General features: G+C 41.6%; 2 protein-coding genes across 5 annotated transcripts in view; both read right to left on the reverse strand.

Annotated features, from left to right (window-relative positions):
- The window catches only part of acot7 (acyl-CoA thioesterase 7), a 41,833-nt gene extending 28,361 nt beyond the window's left edge, over nt 1–13,472 (reverse strand). Inside the window, exons 1-3 of one of the 3 annotated variants that reach the window (XM_035644464.2) lie at nt 13,201–13,472; nt 9,057–9,174; nt 7,454–7,610 (exon numbers count right to left, since the gene is read on the reverse strand). In XM_035644464.2, the coding sequence (XP_035500357.1) occupies nt 7,454–7,610; nt 9,057–9,174; nt 13,201–13,250 (325 nt within the window). In that variant the 5' untranslated portion in view covers nt 13,251–13,472. Of the gene's footprint in view, nt 1–7,453; nt 7,611–9,056; nt 9,175–10,232; nt 10,462–13,200 lie in introns of those variants that run through there. The other 2 variants (XM_035644465.2, XM_035644463.2) reach the window with 2 other exon arrangements.
- A 1,140-nt stretch (nt 13,473–14,612) lies between these two features.
- Nucleotides 14,613–17,431, reverse strand: LOC118316804 (transcription factor HES-2-like). 2 transcript variants are annotated; one of them, XM_035645005.2, is made up of 4 exons: nt 16,593–17,431; nt 16,392–16,487; nt 16,192–16,276; nt 14,613–16,086 (listed from the first exon to the last, which is right to left on the reverse strand). In XM_035645005.2, the coding sequence occupies exons 1-4, from the start codon at nt 16,680–16,682 to the stop codon at nt 15,743–15,745; spliced, it is 615 nt and encodes a 204-aa protein (XP_035500898.1). In that variant the 5' UTR covers nt 16,683–17,431; the 3' UTR covers nt 14,613–15,742. The 2 variants fall into 2 exon arrangements, with proteins under 2 accessions (XP_035500898.1, XP_035500897.1); XM_035645004.2 differs by having other exon boundaries at nt 16,192–16,279; nt 16,593–17,417.
- Nucleotides 17,432–24,047: the final 6,616 nt, after the last annotated feature.

Consider the following 24,047-nt stretch of genomic DNA (forward strand, 5'->3'; position numbering starts at 1 on the left):
ATCAACGGGTAAAGAAAACTGCATCTAGAAATAGATCTTTCTGTATTCTGCCATGAAGCACATTATACATTTTGGTGGTTGGAGGCTGTGGCCTGAGCTCTTCCTTCCAACAGAAGGATTAGAGCCATGAGATCAAAGTACAAGACTCGTGGAACTCACATCGCATGGAAATCAGGCGGAGAGGTTGTCATAGTGATATCTGCTCTGTTCTGCCTACACTTTTTCACTTAAATCCCTAACAGAGAGAAAGGGGGGGGGGGGGGGGGGGGCTATTTTGAGGTTTGCGTTGTTATGGCATGCAAGGGAGGCACAAAGATTAAAGACAGCACAGAGCCCGCAGGTTGAAATGAAATCGACGTCTGCAAGTGTTGAAGGCTTTCACTCGCATCTAATTAACTGGGCTGGTTAGTTTTAGTGGGATGGATGACATTTAGATGAATTTATTTGATGCTTCGAAATCAAAATACTGAAACTCTAATCGGAAAAATAGTCTGTTGATTTGTCCATATTTTTAATCGACATACTTGTGTTATATACATAGACACTGAATGAACATGGACATAAAAGTGGGACACTTGGAGGTGGAGGTTTGAAAAGTGAGAGCGCAGTGGCTTATGGCAGGCTACGCTCAGGGAATAACATTTGCATTTTACACCCAAGTTAAAACCAAGCAGACTAGGTTGCCATGCCGACCACACTTCTCTCCTCCTCCTCCTTTCATTGGCTCCCGCCCTTGCCAGCAAGCAGGAAGTTGCCCACAGGAGAAAGGGAGGCATATTTACATATCCTTGACTCTACCAAGACCGAGTGACTCCGGTCTATTATTAGCTCCTGCTGGACCTTTTAAGTGAACTGTGTTTTGGATGGAGGGAGGAAGAGGAGGGGTGAGAGGGAAGGAGAGAGAGAGACAAAGACTTGAGGGTGAAGCACTGGATTGAACCGGCCAGCTATGAACCGTTCCCAGTCAGACTGATGACCTCTTTGACCAGAATGTAACGAGGGAGCTGCCTTTGAATTTGAAATCCCTCAGTATCAAACGAGGACAATGTCAATGTTTGACCGCGTTATCGCCTGCGCCCGTGTCTCACCGTCACAGCACATTCACTTTGAAGGATCACCCAAGTTGTTAAGGCGAAACAAGCTTGAAGCAGACTACAGTCACAACATGCGCCTTCACACTGTCACACGATGAAATTTACCTAAATTTCTGTTTATCTTTCGATACTGAGAAATATGTTTATTGTATATTGATTTCCCGGTGGTGGCAGAGAACAGAATCCAGCTACAAAGGAGGGGTCTCAACTAGCAGGAAGTACAGCTGGCTTACTTAGTTAGCATTAATGAATTAGGGAATGGGATGAGAATACATTTTTGGCTGCGTCCACACTGAACACAAGCCCCGCAAATGTGCTCAGTCAGATCTCTACACTCTGGCTAAAGGCTGAATAAAACGAAAACACGGCAGGTACTTCTTATTGGGGGTATTGGTGGAACATGACTGTGTTACCGATCTGCAGCAGCGCATCAGGAATTAGCTACAGCTAAACAGTAAACATAAATCCCGGTACATTTGCACTATTTCCACTGTTAATACATCATGTAAATTCTTTAAATTTTACTATTCTTAGTCTCTATATTTTTTGCAATTTTATATTTTACATTTATTTGAATATATATTGTATATATTTTGAATGTGTGCTGTGTGAAACGTCCTGCTGCTACACCGGAATTTCCCAGCTTGGGATGAATAAAATACCTATCTATCTATCTATCTATTGAGTGCATGAACCTGCAGGAAGGAGACGTGCACGTGAGCAAAAGGATATTGCGCTGCAGACAGTCCGACTAACACTAACCACACTAAGCTTATTTTAATGGAGAATAATGTCAGCAAACAGAAATCACTTTAGCGTAAGCAGCAGTGTCAATGTGTCTGCCCCCAAAACGTTTGTCTCTCATCTGATTACTGCCTTATGGAAAAACCCAGCAAATCAGGAATTAGCTACAGCACAAACGGCGCCAGCAGTCACAAGGGCAGAATAAGCTTCTTTTTTTCTTTTTTTTTAACTACACGATAAGCAGAAGAATCCCCCCAACACTCTCGCTCACAAAGCTACGCAATATTTCATTATGAATTAGAGCATTTGACGATTCACTCGGGTGCTCAAGAAGAGGAATTGTCCCTCCAGAATGTCCTGCCTATTCAGCATTCTGTCCACCCTGTTGTAAGGCCTCAATCATGACTTCATATCATTTTTTAAATTTCCCAATAGCCCATTTTCTGTTCTCAAATACTCTTAATGGTCCCAAGTCCCAGGCTGCTCTACTCCCAAGATTTTCTTTAATATCTAATCTTGATGTTCTTTCTCCTCTCTTTTCCTCCAATCTCTTCCTGTACCTCGTCCGTTTCTTTCGTCTCGAGCAGTCGCACTTGATTTATTGCGGCCTCTTACTCGTTCACCCCTCCTCTTTGTCTCTTGCCCGCTTCCCTTCATTCTTCCTCCGAGCAGAAAAACCCTGCCTTGTTCTCTTTTCTCCTTCTTGAACAGCATGTTCCAGGCTCAGGGATTCATTCTTGGTGCTTGATCCCCACGATCAAAACCACATTTTCCACTGCGCTGAGCCAAGGCTCCATTAGTTTTAACTACATTACTGTTGCTCTGAGGGATATTGCAGCCATATAGGAATAAATGAAATCATGCCAGGAGAAGCTCTCCGACAGAAAAAAGAATATCCAATAACACTCGATTTAAACATTATGGTATATTTTTAGTCTATGAGACTCTGAGGTATATTGATATTGTCAGCTATTCTCCTCTCAAATTAAATCCAAAAATGTCAGCAAAATGAATACTATATAATGTATGAGAGCACTGTTGTCTGTCCTGTTACAGACCTGAGATTTGCCCTCAGGAAATATTTCTCTGCTCCAAAAGTCGAGTGGGCCTCATACAGACTCGTGTTCTTTTCTGTGGTGTTTAAGTTTAGATTTGATTTTACATCATAAGAATCCCATCTCATTTCAGATCTCACTGACTGAATCATAAAGGAGCATGAATAATCTTGTCCAAGAGCAATAAGCTGTAGAGTTCAATACAAGCCTAAAACATCACTTTTTTAATAAGTTTTTAATTATCATAAAAGGTGTGTGTATATTCCCACAACACTGTTTCAGTATGTAGAGTTGTGACCCACCAGGATCATGGAAGGAACTGTCATGCTTATTTTAAGCCTCAACCCATAATGCATTGCTCTCAGCTCTGTGTGTGTGTGTGTGTGTGTGTGTGTGTGTGTGTGTGCGCGTGCGCGCGTTGAAGAGGCAAGATTTGTCTATGCCGTGTTTATGCAAATGCGTGCCTGAGTGTGCATGCGTTACAAGCATTATTACCTCTGTGGGAAATTATGCTTGTGTTCGTTTGTTGGATTCTTTGTGCTTGAGCCCTGCTCTATTCATACATTCATGTCCAGTGTTTTTTCTCCGTGTTGCAGTTTCGTATGTGCAGCTCTTGGTGCTTGTGTGTGTGTGCTTGTGTGTGTGTGTGTGTGTGTGTGTGTGTACCCTTCAACACATGCAACTCTCTTAAGTGTATCTATGTGCATCACGTTGGCTCTGTGTGTATTCATGTCTTCTAGATACTGTATGTACGTGTTTTTACATGCATTTTTTGTACATACATGGGTAAATGCAAATCTGTGTGTGTTGATGTGTTGGTCTGTGTGTGTGTGTGTGTGTGTGTGTGTGTGTGTGTGTGTGTGTGTGTGTGTGTGTGTGAGTGAGTAAGTGCGCATGTGTATTATATTAGTGCGCATGTGCAATCCCCCCCAGCGGGGACAATCATCACGGCTCGTGCCCACAGTAGGCAGCCTTCCCCTGGGGGGCCGTGACTGAGGACTGCCTGACGAGATGCTGCCTGACTGACTGTGGAACCTGGCTGCTTGCCTCCTCCCCTGAAACACGCATGCACACACACGTGAAAAATGAAGATACATGCACACAGAGTGTAATGTACAAAGTGTCACAGTATACAAGAAGCATGCACATTTACATATCAATAAAGCTGCAAAAACATGCATGGCTGCACTTGCATGCAACCTCATATGTGCAAAATCATGCACAAAAATGTAAACACCAACTGCATCTTCTAGTCTACAACCAAACAGTAAAATGTATTCCACTGTGTTCCTGTCCAAATCATCCATCACTCTTTAGCCTGGGCACAAATGCAGCCAGGAACATGTAAAACCCTGCCAGTCCTGCCTCAGTGTGAGACTTCTACTTGAAGGAAGGAAGTGAAGTGTGTGTGCGTGCGTGTGTTCATTGTGCATCTGTGCGGGTGTGAGACTGCGTAGATGTTTGACTTTTCCTATGCAGAATGTGTCAGCATGTGCGGATCAGGCTCTGTACGCACGCAGGTCGTCCCTACACAACCGCGTGTGTCAATGAGTCGGGTGCGTGCGTGCGTGCGTCGTGTCCGAGCATGTGTGCAGGTACATCCACTTGGTGTTTGTATCTGACTGGGCCACTGTGTGTGAGGCCTGACGCTAAGCCGACATGACAGAAGCAAATAATGTCTGCTCCCGTTATCTTCTCTTCCCCCTCGGCCCTGCAGGAACCTGTTAAGGGCCAAACACTGATGAAAACACACACACACACAGTACAGTACAGATGCGCACACCCACAGTGCATAATCATACTCTGTTACACCATGCAGACACACAAATTTGTATCAAAATGAAAGGTGCAAAGAGGAAAACTTGCTCTATTTCTCAGTCATTGACATATGAATGAGCTCCTGTATGAATCCACATCTAAAACCAAGACGTCTGCTCAGCCATTAATTAACACGATCTGTGCATAAGACAATCCTACTGAGGCTTAGATAAAAGGAAATCCATAAAAACACAGACATCCATGAGTTTACAAGGATCACCACTGTGTCAACTCAAATGCGCACAAACATACATTTTACAACACATGACCTACATCCTACAGCTATGAATTAATAGATGACCAAGCTGCAGCCTCCTCTGGCTCTCCTTTAATGTCAAGGCTGCCTGTGATAAACTCATCTGCGCACTCTAGACTGTCCTGGAAAAAAGGGTATTCTAATGAATTTTCTTAGAGTGGGACACATGAAATATTTGTTGTACTTTGAAATATGCTAATAAATCTAAAATAAGGGGAACGGGAGAGTTCATAGTGTGTGTGTGTGTGTGTGTGTGTGTGTGTGTGTATATATATATACGGCTTTTAAGTGAGCAAATCCCATCACAGGTGGGTTTGTGTTGGGCCCAGGCAGCCTCCGGAGAGCTAAACAGGAAAGTTTAGCATCCCAGAGGAACTCACCCAGGTGCCCGCTCTCGACACGAGCTTGAGCTGCTTATCTACATTACACCCACACTGCCCCGACGGTGAACCTGCACCTTGACTTCACAACGCTCTACTCCTCCTTTTTTTTTTTTCAAGCTTACATGTGCACAGCTGCGCTCTTGTAAACGTCATGAGAAGAACCTGAAAGGTTTTATGTTTTAAGTCTTACAATTAAAACTGAAACCGTGTGTCATTTTTTCTGCCAAATAATCTGGCATATTTTTCATTTTACTTTCGAACAAAATGGTGAATAATCCCTGTTTGACATCAATGCTAGTATGCAGAGATGTATGGTAATTTACTTTCAAAAGAAAAAGGAATAGTATGTCTTGGTAAAATACAGAGGGTTTGCAGGACAGACTGTTTGTAACACTGACAAATGATTGTGTTCTGCCCGTGAGCTCTCTTCCTGACTGGGGTCCTTCCTGGTGGGGCCATGCACTCTGGCGGGCTGTCTGTAAAGATGCCTGTATGTACATATGCTGCACTCCACCTGTCATCTCATATCACTGCCTCCGCCTCCGTCAACCTGCTTGCAGCCCAGCAACCAGCCAACCAACCAGTATAAGCCTGTTGCTAGGGCAACGGCTGTCTAGGGGATACTTCTCACACCTCCTTTCCTTCATCCTTCTTTCCGTCTCTTCTGTACTCTCAGTCTTGCTTCCTCTTTCATGCCCTCAGCTATCATTTTTCCCATTGATATTTCTGCCTGCTTCTCTCCTCCCATTTGTCTTTCTGTGTCACTCCGGTCTCCCTCATTCTGTCTGTCTCTTTCTCTGTGTGTCTCTATCCTTAATCTCTTCAAATGAAAGATGAACATGTTTCTTTGATGCCACACCTCATTACAAATTCATTGAAAAAACAAAAATAACACAAAGCATGCAGTCCGGTGAGATTTGCTCTTTTACATCTCAAAAAAATTGCAAACGGATTTTGCTTGAATTCATTTAGAACCAGCATTTCAGTGATATGTTGAATGCGTGTCTCTACGTGCATTGATTGGTGTGTACAGCATCTCTCCCACCTTGACATGAACTCATGCAGTTGCAGTTTGGTCAGCACATGACATTTGGTTTGTTTCAGACAGTCTGAGAATCGCTTTCTACTGGCATTTAAAGGTTTAACGGTTCAGAGACAACGCTAGGTCAGCCCAATGTGATCCTCCTGTGTCTTTACTCAAGGGAATGTGTGTATGTGTGTGTGTGTGTGTGTGCGTGCGTGCGTGAGTTTATGCCTGCATGTGTGTACATGCTTTTGTGTGTACATGCTCTTGTGTGAACAGCGTACAACGTAAATGTGCACAGATCTTGATAATCTACAACAATTAAAGACTGCATCACTTGGAAAACATTCTAAAAACAGAAACCAACATGGCTCTGAGTTTCTATTCCCCTGTCTCAGCTCAAAATGCAGCAACTCCTGTGAGCAGTCTTTTTAATCTTTCATGCTTCTACGAGCTGCATTGCTGATCTTGTGCTGCCCTCTACTGTTCAAATGTTAGAACATCACATTGAGGTCATGTGTTTTTCTCCAAATCAAACGTCCTGCTAGTGAAATATCAAGCATTTGGATCCAATTGTTTTTTTTTCCTAAAAATAAAAACAGCACATAGTAGCTAATATGACCAGTTAAAATAAAAAACTAAAATACATCCAGCCCAATACAGACCATTTGATAGTTTTTGATCAAATTGTGTGCATCACATTGAAGAGCTGGAGTAGGTCCCCTGACAACCTAGAGTCTGACCAACAAATGTGGTCAAATGTGATAACATACTCCAGTGTGTGCAGCAGGGTCAGAACAGTCATTGTAAACACGTAGGAGATGACACAGGGCCGATGCCTGGGGGTCTCTAATGGTGACTGTGTAGCCTGATGTACCATGTTGGAGTCTGGCTGAGGACTTTAGTTGCATGTCATTCCTCCATCTAGCTCTACCTTTCCCCATCATCTCTACGGTCTACGCTCCAGGAAAGAGGGAAATGGGTATTTCTGGTTTATTATCAGATAGTTAAAGCAATACCTGCTCTTTACTGTGTGGTACGTGCCTGCTCTAAAAGTATCACATGTCAAAATGAGTCACCTGTGAGGACGTTCTCAGCCATGACCTTGACCTGCACCTCCAGCGAGTGCTCAGAGGTGTACGTGATCTCGGCCGTGACGTGGGCAACCTCGCCGATGAACATAGGGGTCAGGAACTCCGTCTTCTCCACCCGAACCAGAGCTGCCAAACAGTGTTCCTGAGGAGGAGAAACAGCCAACCTCAAAAATTGGGACAAATGGCACGCACAAATTCAAAACACTAAAGAAAAAAATGAGTTTTTTAAAGATGCCATTTGGTATAAAATGACTTCGATCACCTTCTACTGTTGAGGGAAGCACCAGCTTTAGAATCAGGTTTGAAAACCGAAAATTTAAAATCCTAGAAATAAGATCACAGAGTCACTAGTACTGATTTACAATGTCAGTCCGACCTTAGTAAAATGGAGTAATTTCATAGTGTTCGGTAAGAAATCAAATGAAAAATCTAGTCCTACTGAGATTAAAGATGGGTTTTTTTTATACCAGGTAGAAGAAAGCATCAAAATCAGTGCCATGCAATCTCAGGTGAACCCTAAGAGGCCTATGGAGGATATTTACAATTTCAAACACTGACAATTTTCCCTGCTTTAACTTCATTAAACATAAGTATGTGCAAAGCCAGGTGAAGAAACAATCTTATTCACCAACGTTTGACTGGAATATTCAAGATAAGCTCAGATAAGTTTAAAGGAACCATGATGTCTGTAAAAGATAAATCCATGGTGCACTAACAAAATATGTGAGGACAAAGGAATCTCAGTTCTTGGTGTGAAATAACAGACAATACAATGGCTTAGTGTGAAGAAACACAATAGTCTTTTTCCTGGTGGTTACGGGTGTGATGTGGCATAACTTAACTGAAATGAGTTTGACTTTAATGTTTTAGATGATTTTAAGGAGACTAACCTGAATTCATTTTCATTCTTTATTTTTATTTTTTTTTAAGTTTCATGTGACTTTATGAAGCAAAGGTACTTTGTGTCCATGAATGTGTTTGTCTCCATGTCTTATCTGATCAGTGACACGTGGGGCACCAGCAGAACATGATCAGAATGTTGCAGCAGGCAAGATGACGATCAAATAACTAAAGTCGGTTAAAGTTCACGTGGTCGAGGCAAAACGATGTGTGGGACGAGATGCTGAATGCAAATAACATTACTGAAGCCATAAAATGTGGAAACATTATATTTAAAAGATGATTTATGCTATTTAGTGAAATAAGCTGAACTGTGGAAACTTGTCAAGGTTTTCGAACTTGGAAGACCACCATCACAAACTGGACAACCTGCGTTAATAAACAGTTTATGTTCTCTGAAGCAGCGGTTCTATAAAAGCGCGTCAGCTCCAATCCCTTCATGCAAAGTAATGACCCGTCATATGCTGGATTGGACACAATTGAAGAAACATTTTTCCTGTCAAGATTATTCTAAGATCACTTTAGCCGAAATTTCCCATTTTTTTCGATTTTAAAAAAAGAGGTTGATATGAGTAATCTAAGCGATCATAATTGAGGAGTTAATTTCTACAATGCAGACTACAGTGTGCGTTATATTTGAGCCTTTTTTCTTCCCTTCATGGCGGTGACCCTTGTTGTAGTCGCTCACCCCGTTCTGTGTGTTGCAGTGTCGTGTGCCGATGACACAACCGGCTTCCTCGATCATCTTGAGGATAGTGCCGCCGTGGACGGTGCCCATGATGTTGGCGTCATCCGGCCGCATGATCCTGCAGTAAAAAAGAAGGTGCATTACCAATGACTGTATGTGATCAATATGATGTTAGCATGTTGTGTAATAGGAGTTCTTCTGACACGCTGTCTTTTTTTTTTAAGACAGAGTTGAGTCACAACCTTGAGAGAGTCTTGCTGATGGAAGGTTGGAGATGGATAAATGGCTAGATAAAATGTGCATATGGTGGTGAGGTTTCAATTACTGGGCAGTTAAAAACTACATTTCAATCACACGGCATATTCAATTTGCTTGACTGTGTTGATTTATGAGGCCAATATTTAGTTGAAGCAGGCTTTAATGTGTAAAAGGCTGCATGATGAAATCATCTGAGACGTTTTGTTGACAAAAGCACGACCGTACAGGAGCATGGCTGCTGTGATGAGCTTGTAGATACTGTTAACACTCAGCATCATTATCTCTGACATGTGCATCAGTTGTTTCCTATTCTTCAGCATGTGGGTTAAACTAGTCTTACCATTTACAATCTGATCTGCTCACATTCTCGGAGGCTGCGAACACAAGTATGCACAGTTGCACTGAGATCTGACTATTGATGGGAATCGGGGAGTACGTATTTACAGGTATGTGATAAATGTTCCTTGTTTGGATGAGTGACACGAGTACAGAAAACCATCTGAGTCAGAGTTGCATTGAGACGTCTGGGAATTCTTTTTACAATTACAAAACTAGATTCCAATGTAGACATGTAATACTATAGCACATAAAAATGCTTATGTTGAGAAACCTATTGTCAGAAGTGTTGCAGCCCTTTTATTTAATACGCTTGAAGAATGTCTTGCATAAAGGACTTTTTTTTTTTTAAATATCTATGACGATATCAGTGTTCAATCAACACCACCCTGACACACTGAACAACAATTTTGAAAGTTCAACAGAGTGGGTATTGGTAGTTTTTCAAGTATTGGTCGAAAGAATTCAGGTTTTTGAAAAACACAAAGTAGGTGGAAAAAAACAAAGCATCCCGTATATTCAGCATCCCTCAGTGTTTGCATGTGTGTGTGTGTGTGAGAGAGAGAGAGAGAGATGAACTACCTGCTGAGTTGATACTTGGAGCCCTCCCCACCTTCCCTGACATCTCTGCTGACTTGCTGGCTTTGACTCGCTTGACGTCTCTCCACCACTGCTGCCGTCTTATCCACCTCATCCACTAACCTCCGAGGTCTAAAGCAACGCATCTCTGCACTCTGACTGACTCGCAGGCTTAGCCTCTAACCTACTTCCCTCCTGTTTGAGCTCAGCATTCACAGCTTCTGGGATTTTGGCAGGTTTTACTGTTGACTACGCCTTCATAATGACAACTGGTCAGACTGGATCACAACACACCCACTGACGCAACAGGTGACCGAGGAAAATATGTCGTCATCACGCTGCGCTTTTGTGTGCCACATATCTGACGGGCAGGATAGGAAAATTGAAAATCTGAGATCCCCCTGGGATTTTGCTTCAAGAACAGCTTAGAAATCCAGAGCAGCAGTTGAAATGCCAGACCGAGATGACAAACAAACCAGTTATTCAACGCCTCAAGACCTAACTGGATGATATTCCAGAAAAACTGTTGAAGGCTCCCGTGGGTGGCAGACAGACAAAGAAGCTAGTGGGGGCAAAAAAAACTAACCAGCACCTAAATCTTTGTGGTTGAAGAAGAGGAACTGAAAGAAGCAAAACGTTGTAACGGTGTTTTCCAGAATTGATTTAATCCCTTGGTCCAAGTCCAACAGTTTTTAAAATCCAGATCATATATCCACTTTCAAATGAAGGATGGGGAACTTTTATAAAATACATATGTAGGATAACAGTCCTTTTCAGTGTAACTGTAAACTTAGAATTCCCCATACTGTACGTGCAGCTTTACAGTCAACTGAAAAAAGTAATTTTTCACTGCGGTATGAATTACTAGAGGCACGTGTTTAAGTAGTTTGAGTAGAAAATATTTCAATGTACACAGTGCATTTGTCCTTTGAATAATTACATATCTAGAATATACAGATTTTCTTAACAGGTCATGATGTGCAGACTTTCAGTCGCATGAATGTATCAGATTGGCTGTTGAAAGATTCATAGTTGACTTGTTTGTTTTCTTCTCACGTTATTTCTAATCCATTGGTTAGTGACCTCCGGAGCAACGACACCAGAATGATACAGCTTACAACTGACTGAAAACATAAAGCGTTACCACGAACAAATGCATAAATTCGAATGAACCTCTTGTTGCTCAAACAAACATGAAAACAGCAAGTTTTACCTGCGTGGAGAACAACAGCGGTGAAAACTGTGGAGTAGCTTCTGTAAAGTATATCTCGGTGTCATTTCTGTCCGGAGCCCGACGAGTAAGAACACAGATCTAACTGGGGTGGAGGGGATTTTTCTTATCATAACACTGGGCTTTGAACTGTATTTTAGCCAGGCAATTCTTACATTACCGGGTAAGACAGGTATGTTTTAAACACACACTAGTGCATGTACACCAACTTAACACACAAACGCCTTGCTGTGTTTGGACAGACGGATACAGCCCTCGTTTAATTGTTAAAAGACATCAACTCCAGCGGCCGCATTGTTTGTGATTTTATATGCATTTTAGACAACTTGCAACCAATAACATGAGCAAGCTTGAATGTAAATCGTCCCATTTGTTGGCAAGTACTAACAATCCAATCGTCTCCGCCGTAGGTCTTACACTCAACAGGCACGCACAAGACTACACCTATTATTAAAGCTGCCAGTGTCGTACTTTGAAGCACTTCTGGTGCCACTTGCTGCTTTGTGTATTGTGTTTGATTATCTAAAACCTTGGCAAACACCATCTTCAGCAGAGACCTTGACAGAAGATTCTACTGATGAAAAATGCTCTGATATTTGAGTTTGTGATCATGTGTCAGTGATAACTTGAAGACTCCAAGGGCTTTTTTTGTGCCATAAAGTGTATTACGTTGTAAAGATTTGACTGCTCATGTAGTTCTCGACTGAGCGTGAGCCTCGAGTCCTGCTTGACTCACACGATTTTCCCTGTGTAAATGTTCAGTTAACTGAATCATGATTGACATAATCATACCTTTGTATAGTCAATTACAGTCTAGTTGCCAGCAAAGACCTCAGCTCCAAATCCTTTAGAGTCCAAATGGAAACCATTTCAGTTTAGAGCTGCAACAGTTAATCGATTACGAATCGATTACCAAATCAATCCCCAACTATTTTGATAATCGATTAATCGGTTCAAGAAGTTTTTATGGGAAAAATAAAATAAAAATTCTCTGATTTCAGCTCCTTAAATGTGAATATCTTCTGGTTTCTTTGCTCCTCTTTACTGAATATCTTTACTGAAACATCCAGCTGGATGATGAAGCAGCTCGGTGCAGACAGAGGTGTTTATACCTCCACCTACAGGAGATCAGGAGTACGACCGACCCTGCCAGCTGCTGGGAAATAATGCTTTTTTATTGCTTTTACAGCTATTTTAATGGGAACCAGTCACTTCCACTGTGTCGCACTCACTCGGCTGTTTTTCTTTCAATAGTCTTATTGTTGTCTCTGGGGGGAAATCGGGGATGGATCAACTAAAGAGGGGATTTGACCAAACAGACCGGACAAACTATTTACCGGATCCGAATGATTCATGCCTATACACGCCAAGGAAGAACACTTTTGTTGGAGTTTGGGTAAAACGATGCTGACATTGACGTGTCCTTTGTAGTTTCTGCGCGTCACACCGGCGGTTACACCGCGCTGAGGTCGTCATCCAGGTTACGACATGCGGCCAACCGTCCGCCCACGGGCTGAACTAATTACATCGACCAGTTCAAATGAAAACCACCTCGGATGAAACACGGTGGTCGGGGCAGAGAGACGCCGCGTCAGTGCGGACGCATTAACAACCCGGTCACGGAGCGGATTATCTGGGCTGAGAGAGGAAGGCGCGCGCAATGACGCCGGCCGGTAACCGCGCAGTTGTCGGTCGACAGCTCGGGCACGTGCGTCTCGTGCGTCGCGTAAAACGTCCTACCTGTTTAACTGGAGGGAGGATGCTGCCTCGCGCCCCGGCGGTACCGACATGGTGCCGCTGCCGCTGATGGGGACGGTGATGCCGATGGCGACAGGAGGCTCTCGGGTTCGTGGTTCTCGTGTTGCGGCGACGCTCCTTTGTGATGTCACTCCGGTGACACATCCGGTGTCCTCCGGCCGCTCCCGTCAACCGCCTCTCTCTCTCTCAGAAATGACTCACCCGGACAGAGAGAAACTTCAAGTCTCCATCCGTACTGATTCGTTTCCGTTTAAACACAACCGACGCTTCCGACCGGATCCATCTCTGCCCGTTAATACTAGAATGCAGTTCCTGGATATTTCAAACTAAAACGTTTTTCACCAAACTTCTCCGTTTTATACTCAAGTAATTCCCCGAGTCGTGTGGATGCGCTTTAAAAACCCAAACAGTGAGGATGTTTTCTCAGACTATATATATATATATATATATATATATATATATATATATATATATATATATATATATATACACACACACATATACATATATATACACACACATATACATATATATACACACACATATACATATATATACATATATACATATACATATATATACATATATACATATACATACATATACATATATATATATACATATACATATATATACACATATATTTACATATATATACATATATATACATACACATATATACATATATATACATATACACACACATATATATACATACATACATACCTACATACATATATACATACATATATATACATATATATGTATGTATGTATATATATATGTATATATATACATATATATACTCAAGTAATTCCCCGAGTCGTGTGGATGCGCTTTAAAAACCCAAACAGTGAGGATGTTTTCTCAGACTATATATATATATATATATATATATATATATATACACACACATATACATATATATACACACACATATACATATATATACACACACATATACATATATATATACATATATACATATACATATATATACATATATACATATACATATACATACATATACATATATATACATATACATATATATACACACATATATTTACATATATATACATATATATACATACACATATATACATATATATACATATACACACACATATATATACATACATACATACCTACATACATATATACATACATATATATACATATATATGTATGTATATATATATGTATATATATACATATATATACACATATATATATATACATATATATACATACATATATATACACATATACACACATATATATATACATATACACACACATATATATACATATATATATACATACATATATATACATACATACATATATACCTACATACATATATACATACATACATATATACATACATATATATATAAATAGGCAAACTATTTATAGGATCAAGCCAAATGATACCCGTGTAGCTTGGGCTGTATGTAAAGAAGAAACCTGGTAAGATTAACTATGTGTAACAGTGGTAGAACACAACCACGTCTGCCGGAGGAGGGCAGCAGAGACTGCTTTTATCAACAGAGTCGAGGCACGACTGGTTCCTCATGTCGCCTGTTGAGGGCGCCACTGACCACAACATCCCTCCTGGAGTCTTACCGTTTTTATTGAGTGCAGATCTGCTTGACAGATGTGTGGTCCTCTGCTTTATGACTTCTCTGTGTTCACATCTAAGGAGACATGACATCATGTTTGCTGAGTCTGGTGACGCTGTCTCTAGTTTCCATGCTCCTATTGTTTTCTCTTTTGATTCATGTCCATCGTGGCACAGTGTGTGTGCGGTTTTTTTGTGTGATATTTATTGTGACTCGTTTTGTCCCTGTAACTTAAACACAAATCTATCAGATAACACCATCTTCTCTTTTGTAACCCAACTGTTCTTGTAGTCTTTTTGTGCGTTAACGGTGCGTAATTACGCACACGACGAGTAAAGACCACTATTGTTACACAACAGTGTAAACAACAAGAGAAAACAAAGTCTTACCACGACATCGTAGTTTTATTTATGTTTATATAGCATATATACAACATTTGCTGACAATAGCAAAAAAAATATTTAGCACATCCCAACAGAGATACAACGGTGACACAATATATGTCTACAAACTCCATCTGCACAGACGCAGGACACTGACGTCTATATTGCAGATTCACACATACACTGACCCTTTGGGTCTTACAGGGCTGTTTCAATAGCCCTTAATAACTTAGTCCGCGAGGAAGACTAAATATTTAACGTATACATACATGCAGATTTTTAAAAAATACGACTGTCTACATTTGTCAACTTATACGGGACAACGGACGCGTGCGCAAAACGTAAGTATATGATACTCAATCATTACGATTAAACGATGAATTCTGGCTTTTCATCGACGGAAAGGAGGCATAAAATCACCGCGTATATTTATAACCGATACTATCTTTACACGTTGCCTACACATCAGATATTTTACAGTCTTTTCGCAGTCTTCTGGGAGACCCAGACACTAATCTACCAAGGTCTCCACATGGCAGCGCTGACAGGCTGGGGGCCTGGCTGTGCTCGGCCGGGGGCCACTGCGCCGCTGCTGCAGCTGCTGCTGCTGCGGGACTGACTCTCTAGTCTGGAGCTGAAGCTGGACTTGAGGCTCAGGAGTCTCTGTTGAATCTGAGGGAAGCTCCTGGGGCTCTGAGCGCAACAGTTCAGGCAGGTCGGGGTGACGGTGGTGGACATGGACTGCTGGACGAAGTCGTTCACCCGCTGGCACGCGTCTTGGTCCAGGCTCGTTTTGGGAAGCAGAGTGGAGACGCGCTGGAGGCAGGCTTTGTAGCCTTCTTTGTAACTATCTGCGGAGTCTGGAAGGGAAATGAAATTTCAGTTTCGGTTGTTCAAATCAACGTAGAATCCATTGTTGATACATTTATTAGCAAAAGTGTTAAAGATGCAGAAAAGTATCTCACCTTTGGTGTTAACAGGGGGCATGTCGCTGAGGAACCTCACGGTCATTTCCAGGATGTCGGCTTTCTCGAGCTTGGAATAGCGAGTCTTCTGGAAAAAATAATAGCACATGGTCAATAAATGAGTCTGAACGCTACAAAGGGGTTAGTATGTCTGAAAAACTGTTTTTTCTTTATATACTTAATTGTATATAATAACTTACATCTCTGCCTGTGAGGGGAAGGATGAGGCTTTTCAGGTGGTTCAGGCTGTCGTTGATACGGGCGCGCCTTCTTTTTTCCATCAAAGGTTTCATAGTCTGAAAAGATAACATCATTTTTTTAGCATCCATTCGGTACATAAAGAGTAATACAAGACAGAAACAGTTTAATACAATGAAACAAAATCCAAAGACTTCTCTTACCTTTCTGAGCTCAAGGGCTTGTTTTCTTTTGGCCACAGTTAGCCTGGGAGCAAAGGACGGGAGAGAATCACAAGTGATGTTTGGAGACATTGTCTGCGTCGTCTTTGTGTCAGAGAAGTGTGCGAAATCGGAATCGGCGAAGAAGTGTCTCTAACGGTCGAGAGCTGCTGTATTTATCCAGGGCCGTGGCTTCGGTCCTCGTGCGTCACGGGCACGCCCCCAAGCCGACAAAATTTGAACTGGGCACGTATTCGATGATGACAACAACACAAGCGCTTCACGTTTAGATTGATAACCATCTGTTTTCTGCTCTAATCCAAGCGTAACCACTATAGTGCGTGTCTGCGTTGTGATCCATCGACCGAGCCAAACAAAATATGCCCCGAGAAGCTGAAGAGAACTGTGCGTAATGATGCCAATAAAGCTTGGACACACCGAAAGCCCATTCACCAAATACAAAATTCTGCACAAGTTACAAAGTATACAATTTAAGTCATTATTAGTAAACAATTAGGTTTGTTTTTACTTGTATATATATATGAAAAAGGTTGTTTTTTGTTTGTTAAATCAATATATTGTTGGCGCGTAATTAAGCATCAATAAGTAGCCTGTATATGGTTGAAAATAGGTTTGATAACACTCATTTATTTGGTAGGATACCTTAAAAACCTAAAAAAATAGAAGATAACATTTGAGATAATATTTATCTGTTTCAAAAGACTCAGTTTGCCTTATTATAAGATTTTGTTGTCCTGCTCGTTTTCTTGTTGCTTTTCAACCCTGAGGTTTTACTGCATTTTATTATGGGTGTAATGTTTTTGTTCAGTTTCATTCTCGATCACAAATCATTGAATTCCGAATATTTGAAATAAATATACCCACTTCGAACAGGGTGCAGTACATATACTACTGGCATAGGGGTCACGCTTGCGTGTGCGTGAAGTGTCTATATGAGATACAGACTCTTTAGTCAAATCACATACCCAAGCCACGCTACTTTCAAATAACATCTGCTCTTAGATTTTGACAACAATAGTTTTGCATATGACGTTTTTGTGCAGTTTCAGGCCGGGGGGGTCTCTACCTGTAGGGTGTATCCCCTGCTGCCAGAGACTCACGCGGAGGGGTGGGGGCTGAAAACCCGAGGGTGGGTGGTGAGGGAGCATGTTCGTCGATCACAATAGCCATTGCAAATATGAAATGAGTGTGGGTGTTTTTGGACTCCTGAGGCATTTGAGACACACATACATTTACTTTTGAACTTGGTGTAGTTAGTAACCAACCGTCGTTCACTGCGAAGTTTGAATCAAACTGAGTTACATCTGTGGGATTTGCAGATTCTGACTTAAAAACAGGAACTACATGACAGCCCATCAAATGCCACTGCACTCAGGGGAACCACGCGCGCAGCACGCGCCACGGGAACCAGATGGCTGTCTGTTACCCACCCCTCCACCCCCACCCACCTCCATCCATGTCCCCATCCCCACCAGCATCCTGGACAGCCAATCTCCATGTCCAACCAAGATCCATCTCTCATGAGAACGAACACACACACACACACACACACGCACGCACGCACGCACACACACGCGCACACACACACACACACACACACAAACACACAAAGCGTTGCATACACTCAAGCTCTTTTCACAATAAACTTTACAAGCACGACACATGATCTCCAAGCAGTATTAGCGTGGGTACAGCCTCTTCCATCTGCATACTTGTTGTTATGGATCCATGTTGTTAGTTTCCAACTGAAGCCCCCACCCCTCCCCGGCTACAATCTCCGTGCTGCAATTGTCTCCTTCAGCTTGACTCCTGGATATTGTATAGCGTCCAAGCTAAATCATGAAATAGTTGTTTATCAATACTTTGGTGACAGAACACAAAGCTCGGTCTGTTGATGGAGATCTCAATGCCTTAAATATTGTATCTCCGTCGTGGAGGTTATAACATCACACTGAGGAAAAAGAAGAACCTTAAAAAGCATAACCCATACAGAATGACAAATATATAACTGTTAAGTATCATTCAGAGGAAAACTGTTGTCCAAGTGATTACTAAGTTCAACGACACCACTCATAAGTCTGCAGTCAACTTGGAACTACTACTTTTTATAATACGATTTATAATATCATTTTTCACTTTGCACTGCTCGTGCGGTTTGATTTCTTTCTTTGTGATGGCACAATATAAATGTTAACAACAACTGAAATAACATTTGGCGCGGTTCTGCTATATGCACAGTCTTTTATATTTTGGATCACTATTTCCACAACTTGAAATGTTAAACATAAAGTCTTCAAAATAGAAAAGTGGACGTCGCCAGCACGTAGACACGATCTTGTTCCGCTGCTTAAAAAAAAGAAAAAGCCAAGCGCTGTCCTGAAATTGAGAGGCACACTTGCTGCACGCGCCCCTCACCGTCCTGCTGGGCCGGAGGGGTGGTGATGGGGGGATGGGGAAGAGGTTGATGGTTGGGGGGGGTTACACTTCTCCTGAGTTTTGCTCTTACGGTTAGAGTCCTCCTTTGTCTCTTCGAGCAAATTCGGCGTCGGTAACCCATCTGTGCAGGCCGGATAACAGGGAGCCTTTGTCTGAAATGTTCCGACCCTTCATGGGAATTAGGAGTCACATGGGGGAGAAGCAGGGCGCGGGACTCCACCTGACTTTTGCTGCTGCTGCGTGATGTGGCCGCGGCGCCACAGACGATGGCAAACATCATGTCCAGCTACAACTTCTATGGACAACGTCTGATCTCCAAACATTAACGCGAGAGTAAACCGTTGAATGAAAGAGAATATGTTGATGTGGTGTATTATGAAAGGCTACAGTGTGTTTATCCATTATTTATCAACGATTCTAATGATTATACAACACGTCAGTCTGCACTGCTCTTGTTTAACAAAAGCATCACATGTGGAATAAGATGCTGATTTTTTGATTTGATCTTTGTGGACAATGTTAAAACATTTAGATTGATGCATTTAATTTACATGACATTAGCTAATTTAACCATTATAATTTGTGAGATGTAATCGCTTTGTTCATGTTTCAACGAAAATTGTATGAAAATGTAACATTTAAATGAACCAAAACGTGTAAAATTGATAAAAGCATGGGAATCATACAATGCCCCTTTCAGGTAGATTAAAATTATATAAAATACAAAATGCGTGTTTACAATTCACCCTCATAAGAACACAGCTATTGGGTCATAGAAATCAAAATTGGTTAAATGGGGACCTGTGTGCAGCTGAAGGGCTTTAATTTGTTTATTTTATTTTGTTGGATGGAGCATAAATACATCTGTATCTTTGATGTCAATTCCAAGATACAGAGAGTTGGTATCATGGTGAAACCTACACAATGAAGACAAACTCAGCCAAGCTGGAATTGAAAAGCACAAGTGAGTGACTGCACAAGACACCAACAGAACTATGACTACAGTTAAGAAATTTCAAGCTTCAGATGCTGAATTTCCCCATGCAGGGGATCAATGAAGGTTCATCTTATCTTAAATGAATGCAGCTAAATGTTTTCCCACAAGACAGTGAGCCCACGCATGAATCCAAAATGCTCATGATCACCCATGCATCTGCCGGAACAGTATGGTAAGAAAAGTAGGGAAACACTAGCAGTGCCCAGTCGACCAGAGACCTGTTCACACAGACTCAGGGCTGAAATTACTGCCAAAACTACTTCTACTAAATACTGATTTGGAGGGGGTGAATACCCTTATTATATTATATATTACGTATACTTGCTATCAATTAAATCCCTTTGTTCAGATCTGATTTCACTTTTACATGAAAATGTCTGTCACTAAACCACATTAAATCAATTCAGTGTCGTAAAATAAGAAACATGACACAGAGGAATAAAGCATGAATCGGTCAACAGATCCCAGATACTTTTGATCCTCTGACCTCCATTTAAGATAAAAGATCTTAGCCAATGGTTGGACAACAGACCTTCAGTCAACTTTTCTATAAGCTTTATAGGCCAAGTGTTGATCATGTGTCGTGCATTTTGGAAGAGTTTCACAAACTGTTTAGTCTGTTAGGGATAAACAGAAATCTGTGCTTTTGTTTGAGTCACATGCAGGATGGCAGTGCCACTTTACATTACATTCATTTTTTCATTTCTAGCTATTCAGTCTCCATTGGAGAAGTTAAGATGAGGCTTCAGCAGCCTGAGTTGGAAAAGTCCAGTGGGTGTGCAGGTTTTAGTTTTCTAATGAAAAGTCTGTGACGTGCCACCTGATAACTCACATATACTGAAGCCTCATATTTGCTTGGGCTGAACTTTGGAATTAACTTTGAATAGAATGAAGATACTGGATTCAGTACTCCATCTTTTACAATTGGGAAAATTACACTGCTCTTGAGATCACAGACTGATCCAACTCGCATGAATTTTATCAAGGCAACTCATAATGTGACTCAGTAGTGTGTTTGTCCCCGTTCGCCTGTATGTTCTCCAGACAGTGTCCGGGCTCCTGATGAGTCGGCAGATGGTGTCCTGGGGGATCTCCCCCAAGACCTGGATCAGGGCATGCAGTGAGCTCCTGGACAGTCGGTGGCGATACTTGGTTGCATCTGATGCACGGATACATAACGTCCCATAGGTGCTCAATTGGATTTAGGTCAGGGGAACGGGTCGGCCAGTGAACGGCATCAATGCCTTTGTCATTCAGAAACTATACCTACACACTCTGGCCACATGAGGCCCAGCATTGTCCTGCACCAGGAGGAGCCAAGCGCCCACTGCACCAGCGAAAGGTCTGACAATCACTTTTAGGATTTCATCCCGGTACCTAACAGCGGTCAGGGTACCGTTGGCTGTGACATGGAGGTCTGTGCGACCCTCAAAGGATATGCCCCCCCAGACCATCACTGACCTGCCGCCAAACCAGTCATGCTGGAGGGTGTTACAGGCAGCATAATGCACAACACAACGTCCCCAGACTCTTTCACTCCTGTAACGTGTGCTCAATGTGAACTTGCTGTCATCTTTGGACAGAATGGGGGGCCAGTGGTGGACCTGCCAATCGAGCTGCATGGTGCTGGGTTGTGAGCACAGGTTCCACTAGAGGACATTGGTCCCTCGTGCCACCCTCATGGAGTCCGTTTCTGAGAAGGTCCTTTTGTAGGGCTCTGGCATTGCTCCTCCTGTTCCTCCTCACACAAAAGAGCAGATCCCGCTTCCTGCTGCCGGGTTGATGTCCTTCGTGTAACTGCCGGTCTCCAATAGTATCTCCTCCATGCTGTTGTGACTGTGCCGGGAGACACATCAAACCTTCTTGTATGAATGTGCCATCCTGGAGGAGTTGGACTACCTGTGCTTACTGGGCTACAGGTATGGCCTCATGCTACCAGTAGTGACAAGGACACTAGCAAAACATAAAAACTGGAGAAGAATCAGTCAGGGAGGATCAGGAGAGAGCAATTGTGGCCACCACAGGCAAAATATCCTTTTTTTGGTTGTTGTCTTGCTTTTGCCTCTCCATTGCATCTGTTGTCACTTTAATTTGTACCAAAGCAGGCTAAAATTATTCACAATCACTTGTGCTTCCTAAAGGCACAGATTGATATTGCTTAAGTTTAACTGAGACGATTAAGCCTCCCCTTAATTATTTTTTTGAGACTAGTTGTCTAGATAAAAGATTTGTTTTGTAGATGCAACAGCATTGTCAGAAAATCAAACCTGAGACAAAAAATGAGTAGTAAAATATGGTGTGAAATTGTGAGGTTGTTGCATTTAAAAAGCTGTTACAAGTTGATTTTCATATTAAAGTGACTGAAACAACCCGCTGCACACACCAGGCACCACGATATTCTTCAGAACAAGTTTACTTCCTGTCACACCATTCGTCTGTCACAGTCAACAAACAGTATTTACACTTGCATTTGAGATGTTCATGTCTTAATATATTGTGGATCATGGTGGCAGTTGTTCGTGGATTAGCATTACAACTTAATTGTTCAGACGGGCTGTTGTCCATATACTACTACTATTACTACTACTTTAGTGGCCATACCTCTATCCTCACAATTGTCATTGCTGCTCTGCCTTCCATACCCTCCCTCTTTCCATCTCTGTCAGACATTTTCTTTTTGCATTATTGCTATAAACATTGTTATATCTCTCCATTTATGTTAGACACTGTCTTATCATATATCATAAGTGATATGAATATTTTTTTTTTTGTGTTGGTGTGCTTTGTACAAGTGATTTCTACAGTATTGCACTTCTGTCAGTCCGGGGAGAGAGATCCCACTTGTGTCTGTACCTGAGGTTTCTGTTTTTTTTCTCTAATAAAATAGTTTTTAGTTTTTTGTAGTTTATTCTCATTGTAGTGGAGGGTAAAGGACAGAGGATCTTTCACTTTGTACAAACTGTTTGAAATGTGTGAAAATGGGCTAAACAAATAAAATTTGATTGATTGATTGATTAACACACGAGACACAATTTAATTTTTCAGCGCGAGTTCAATTCCTGCCACACCATTTGTCCGTCACTCTGAACAAATGATATTTACACTTGCACCTAAGATGCTCATTACTTAGTGTATTATGGATACCTGCATGATATATTTAAGGCCAAGAGTTACCATAAGGTTTCCTATATCAAAGTCAGACTGGTGTTTTAAGATTAAAAATAATACTTTATCTAATCGGGTATTAGAATATGTAATTCTGTCATACTACCCTTATGCAATGTGATATAATAAATAGTCATATGCCTGTAAGAACAAGTTATGTTAAAATGATGGAGAATACTTTGTTTGAACAGTGGACATTTTTGGCTTCATGGAAAATGACTGTTCAAAAACTGACAGCATATATCCGGCATTTCCTTTTAGAAGAATAGGCTACAAACTGTGGAGCTGCTGAATATGACTTGCAGTAAAGAAGTCAGGATTAAAACATTGAGGGGGATGGATGGATTATTTTTAGGTTATTTTTAGTGCATAAGATACTGCAGGAATAAACATCTACAACTATACACTGTAAAATCTAGCTGTTTCAATTAAGAACAACCGCTGGGAAAAGAAGTATTATTTCCATTATTGTTTATAAAAGTGGGAAATACAGGATACAAGCCAACCACAAACATCACAGAAAAACTACAACGCCATATAGCATTAATGGGTTATTACACTTTCAGATGTAAACTAATGTGACTATAAATGTATGAGACTGCTACTGACAAATGACCGAGATATGCTTCATGTTGCGAAACGACTGAGAAACGCTGTTTTTGGGTTGTGTCAAATCTGTTATTGTGATTCCCAACAATGGCCATCTCAGTGTGTGTCCCGTCATGAAACCAGTTCAACTTCTTCCCACCAAATTTGGCGGCAACTATAGAGGCGCCGCACATCAGCAACAATAGAGCAGCTGCTCAGCAGCATCAATAGGCTCCGGCTGACCTGTGGCT

Source organism: Scophthalmus maximus, chromosome 3, assembly GCF_022379125.1.
Source record: "Scophthalmus maximus strain ysfricsl-2021 chromosome 3, ASM2237912v1, whole genome shotgun sequence".
NCBI classification, from domain to species: Eukaryota; Metazoa; Chordata; class Actinopteri; order Pleuronectiformes; family Scophthalmidae; genus Scophthalmus; species Scophthalmus maximus.